The 5,158-nt window shown below is 39.6% G+C and overlaps 2 protein-coding genes across 2 annotated transcripts; one reads left to right on the forward strand and one right to left on the reverse strand.

Moving 5' to 3' along the window:
- Positions 1–3,185: 3,185 nt before the first annotated feature.
- On the reverse strand, positions 3,186–3,569 carry LOC105805657 (histone H2B type 1-A-like). Its single transcript, XM_012638581.1, has one exon. The coding sequence runs from the start codon at positions 3,567–3,569 to the stop codon at positions 3,186–3,188; it is 384 nt and encodes a 127-aa protein (XP_012494035.1).
- Positions 3,570–3,962: 393 nt separating this feature from the next.
- Positions 3,963–4,358, forward strand: LOC105805706 (histone H2A type 1-A). Its single transcript, XM_012638641.1, has one exon. The coding sequence runs from the start codon at positions 3,963–3,965 to the stop codon at positions 4,356–4,358; it is 396 nt and encodes a 131-aa protein (XP_012494095.1).
- The last annotated feature ends 800 nt before the right edge of the window (positions 4,359–5,158 follow it).

Consider the following 5,158-nt stretch of genomic DNA (forward strand, 5'->3'; position numbering starts at 1 on the left):
TGTAATCTGAGAGACTAAAATAGCTGTCCCTTTAATCAACTAAGATGGACCTTAAGATTAAGGAAACAAAAGTTACCTACCGCCAAGGGTTCAGGGCTTAGCTGGCATGTCATCTTCCTAATGTCTTATGGCTACAAGAAAAACCACACCCTTGCTAAACTCCCTAACAATAGGCGCTATCAGTCAAATTATCAGATCCTTCTTGACTCTGAATTACAACCCAGACCACTACAAATCCGGTTGGACAGAAGACCAGCTTTACAAATACCCTTTTCTGATAAGCAACTGTACACCTCAACCAGTTTCAGCCAGTTTATTGAGACTGTGCACAAATTGTCTTTGCATCCTATAGTTCACCTTTTGACATAAAGAGCCAAATTCCACCTCATTTTAATGCTAAATCCTTGCCTCCAAGTTAACATGGTATGTATATTATATATGTTTACCTACTGCACATGTGCTCGATCTCCTTCATAAATATCTATAGTTTTTCTCCAAAACCTGTTGAATATATGACTCCGTTGTGTAATATAGACCCTGTGAGGCATAAAACCCAACCTGTCCTTTTCCTCTTCCAAGAGGACACTCTAGAAACTGTTCCCAGTTTGCTCTCCTTTGTACTATTTAGCCACCCTGGTGGTCCTTTGGACAAAACCATTAAGTGAAATTTTATGTTTTTTTCAACTATGAATATAGGCAATACACCAGTCATATTAGCTATACCTGTAATTTTGTTGCCAATGAAAATCACAGCTATATTTCTAGCACTTAACCATAATTACAGATATCTCAAAATATTTGTTCCTCAAAATTTCAAAATATTATTTTATTTTTTTATTGACAAAAATTGTATATACTCTGTATAACATGTTTTGAAACACGTATACCTTGTGGAATGGCTAAATTGATCTAGTTAGCACATGCATTACCTCACATACTTCTCATTTTTGTGGTGAGAACACTTAAAATCTACTCTCTTAGCAATCCTCAAGAATATAATACATTGTTACTAAGTATAGTCACCATGTTGTACAACAGAGCTCTTGAACTTATTCCTAACTGAAATTTTGTATCCTTTCACCAACATCTCCCCAAACCTCCCCTACAGCAGCCCCTGGTAACCTACTCTCTACTTCTGTGAATTCAAATTTTTTAGATTCCACTTTGCCTCTCTGTGCCCGGCTTATTTCACTTAACATAATGTCCTCCAGGTTCATCCATGTTGTTATAAATGACAGGATTTCCTTTTTTAAAATTGAATAGTATTCTATTGTGTATATATAGCACATTTTCTTTATCCATTTATCTGTTGATGGACTCTTAAGTCGTTCGTGAATAATGTGACAATGAACATGAGAGTACAGTTATCTTTGATATACTGATTTCATTTCTTTTTGGATATACACTCAGTAGTGATGTTGCTGAATCATACAATAGTTTTAATTTTTTGAGGAACATTTATACTGTTTTTCATAATGTATGTACTAAAATAGTATTTTAGATCTTATTATTAAAAGCACAAATAAAGAAGGACAATTATTACTATATCAAACACTTTAAAAAATATTTTTGAAAACTATTTCAATCTGGTATCGTTTCATTACAAAAATTCCTATCTTATTGTATGCATTTATATTAAAAAGATGTGTATAGGCTCAACTAGACTTCCAAAGAAATCCATAATACAATAAAATTTCAGATTTTGAAGATTTTCGGTTTAGGGATGCTCAACTTGTATTGCAAATACGGAAAACCCAACAGAATCTACCAGAAAACTAATATGAAAATAAATCAATGAGATAGTAGTAGGATATAAAAAAAATGCACAGAAAGCAATCTTTCATATAAAACAAATGTTACAGCATATGAATAGAGAATACCTCACAATAACAAAAATACCTAGAACTACATTTAATTTTTTAAAATGCTAAAATATATTTTATATGAAGGCTGTTGATTGGTCCACATCCGTCATGTGGTCTCAGTTCTGGAAAATGGACCTGAGGAGGAAGGAGTCCTCTAGGAAGTGTTTCCTTGATCTCAAGACCCAGGGGAATAGATGGTCTCTTCCTGACTTTACTTTGTCCTATCTGCATAAACACTTGGAACTGTGATCAGTGTGAGAGTAAAGTCAGGGTGTGGAGACAGAGACAAAACTGCAGGGCAGTGGAGCCAGGGCTCTGGTTGTCCTCATGGAACATGTGTTTTTGGGTGTCCTTTTTAGTGGTATTACTTATCTCAAGCAGTTCAGCTGGCACTCCCTGTTATTTGTAGACAAAATATATCTGATACAAAAGCTATTAATACAGCAGGTTTGGTCTCAAAAGAGATGTTCTTTCCTAGCATTCCTAGTTGCCCTTTCCCCAAATAATCATGAGTCCTTGGATAAACAGAGGAGCCTAATGAGTGGTCAAAAAGTTGACAGTATTTGGGAGCTGTGTGATACCTGGTTTCCCAGGGTCTCAGGGCAGTTGGGAGCCTTGATTAGAGAAGACACCCCCAAAACAATGTGGACACAGATGTCCAGTCACCTTGGAGGACTACCAGCTAAGACATAGACAAGCTCTGCAGGAGCTGTCTCATTGCACACAGAAATTTAAGATAACTATTTTTACTGGGTACTTTATCTTACCAAATCGTAAAGTTCCTTAATACATGCAAAATCATGACAAAAATACACAATAAATGGAAGACCGCAGCTAACCACGTTGCCAGAAATAATTTGATCCCTCAAAGTGGTTTAATATTCTTTGATGATTGTCTTCTCCAGTAACACACAATATAACCACTTCCAATAACTTTATAAAAAAAAAAAAAAGCAATCCTACTAAAATTTGTAAGGAAACAAAAATAGGGCTTGCCACTTCATTGTGGTTGGCGAGATTGCAGGTTTCCACATGACCCTACCACAGTTCTGTCAGTATGCTGTAAATACAAACCTAAAGACCTGGTGGTTAAGCTGTAGGTGGATCTAAGGCCAGAAAAGCCAGTTTGAAGCTCCAAATCCCACCAACCTGCCGAATATACTAGTGCACAGTTTAATACACCTTTAGACATAACTTGCCGACAGCCCCAACGTTTCAATCTTTACTAGGCACAGATTTCTCATTAGTGAGTCACAGTTCTTTCCAGTTTGTGTGGGTGGCTCTGAAAAGAGCCTTTGGATCGTAGCTTACTTGACAAGTTTACTTGGAGCTCGTGTACTTTGTAACGGCCTTAGTACCCTCAGACACAGCGTGCTTGGCCAACTCCCCAGGCAGCAACAGGCGCATGGCTGTCTGGATCTCCCTGGAAGTGATGGTCGAGCGCTTGTTGTAATGGGCCAAGCGCGACGACTCCCCTGCGATTCGTTCGAAGATGTCAGTTACAAAGGAATTCATGATGCTCATGGCCTTTGAAGAAATACCAGTATCTGGATGAACCTGCTTCAACACCTTATAGATATAAATGGAATAGCTCTCTTTGCGACACTTTTTGCGCTTTTTCTCCTCCTTCTTGTGAGTTTTGCTAACCGCTTTTTTGAATCCCTTTTTGGAAATAGCGATGCCCTTTGATGACAATTCCGGCATGATTAACACACAGCTCTGTAAGATACACAGCTCTGTAAGATTAACAGCTCTATACGGTTATCAGCTCTCTAGCGTTAACAGCTCTGAACGGTTAACAGCTCTTTTACGGTTACAGCTCTACTGCTCCAACTTACGCCAAGCAAACGATAGCTTCTGAGGGTGGCAACTGCGGTATTTATAGGCAGGCCCTTCTGTGCCGTATTGAAAATCCAGTATCTGATTGGATAATGGGTGGCGGTGTGTATGCAAATTAGGTGATTTCAGTCAGGCTTTTTGATTGGATAGACTGCCATCAGCCAATCAGATAACAAAGTCCAACTGCTGCCAGGCTATAAATAGGCCCTGTCGCCAACCCTAATGGCTCCATTTCCTTGTTTTTAGTAGTTTTCAGTTATGTCTGGACGCGGGAAGCAGGGGGGTAAGGCACGCGCCAAAGCTAAATCTCGGTCATCTAGAGCAGGCCTACAGTTCCCTGTAGGTCGAATCCATCGCCTGCTTCGTAAAGGCAACTATGCTGAGCGGATTGGGGGTGGCGCGCCGGTGTACCTGGCAGCGGTGCTGGAATACCTGACTGCTGAGATATTAGAGCTGGCAGGTAACGCTTCTCGCGACAATAAGAAGACCCGCATTATCCCGCGCCATCTGCAGCTGGCCATCCGTAACGACGAGGAGCTCAACAAGTTGTTGGGCGGCGTCACCATCGCGCAGGGCGGCGTCTTGCCCAACATCCAGGCGGTGCTACTGCCCAAGAAGACTGAGAGTCACCACCACAAGGTCCAGAGCAAGTAATTTTTCCAGGTAGCGTGTATTAGTGGCTTAAACGTCTGGAGGGAAATCCAACAAAAAAGGCTCTTTTCAGAGCCACCCACCACTTCGAAGAAGAGCTGTAGTTACATAATTCTCCAGGAGTAGCCTGCCGAAAAAATAATTCTCGAAAGGATCTTTTGTTCTAATAAAGAGTAAATCAACGCTGTTAGCTTAAGGCTGTGGAGCAATTGAGAAGGCCAAAAAGCCCATGCACTTAGGCCTGCCAGGAGTGACCTGCTCTCATACCTAATTTATGTAGGAAACCGGCCTTAAGCTCCTGGCAGCAGCAATCCCATTTTTAGTCAACACGTTTCTGGAGAACATCAGGGGTGAGTGTCCATTACTCCAATGTACCCCAATGTGACAACCTTGTAGTTTCTGAAGTATTGTGATGAGGGTAATGTATTTTAGAGATTGTTTAAATGGGTTAAGAATTAGATTCGTAAGTGATTAGATTACAACAAGCAAGAAAAGGTATTATCTTACAGCTTCCAGTTTAACCTGGGGCAATCCTACAGTACAAAGCCAGTCTAAGAAGACTGTATGAGGTATTTTCTAGAAAAGAATTTCCTTCCAAATATAGTAGTATCTTGAAATCTTTAGATATGGCATATAAGTAAAAAGTTAGCAAGTTCATCTTAAAGTGTAGTAAAGGAGCATATATGAATATTTGATACTTATGGTTTCACATTTTATTGAATAAACTGTTTCTTAAAATATAGAACAAGGTATTTCAAGAAGCAGCCTTTTACCATGTGTGGTGGTAAGACACTAATGTCAGT

The sequence above is a fragment of the Propithecus coquereli genome, unplaced genomic scaffold (genome assembly GCF_000956105.1).
Source record: "Propithecus coquereli isolate 6110/MARCELLA unplaced genomic scaffold, Pcoq_1.0 Scaffold131, whole genome shotgun sequence".
NCBI classification, from domain to species: Eukaryota; Metazoa; Chordata; class Mammalia; order Primates; family Indriidae; genus Propithecus; species Propithecus coquereli.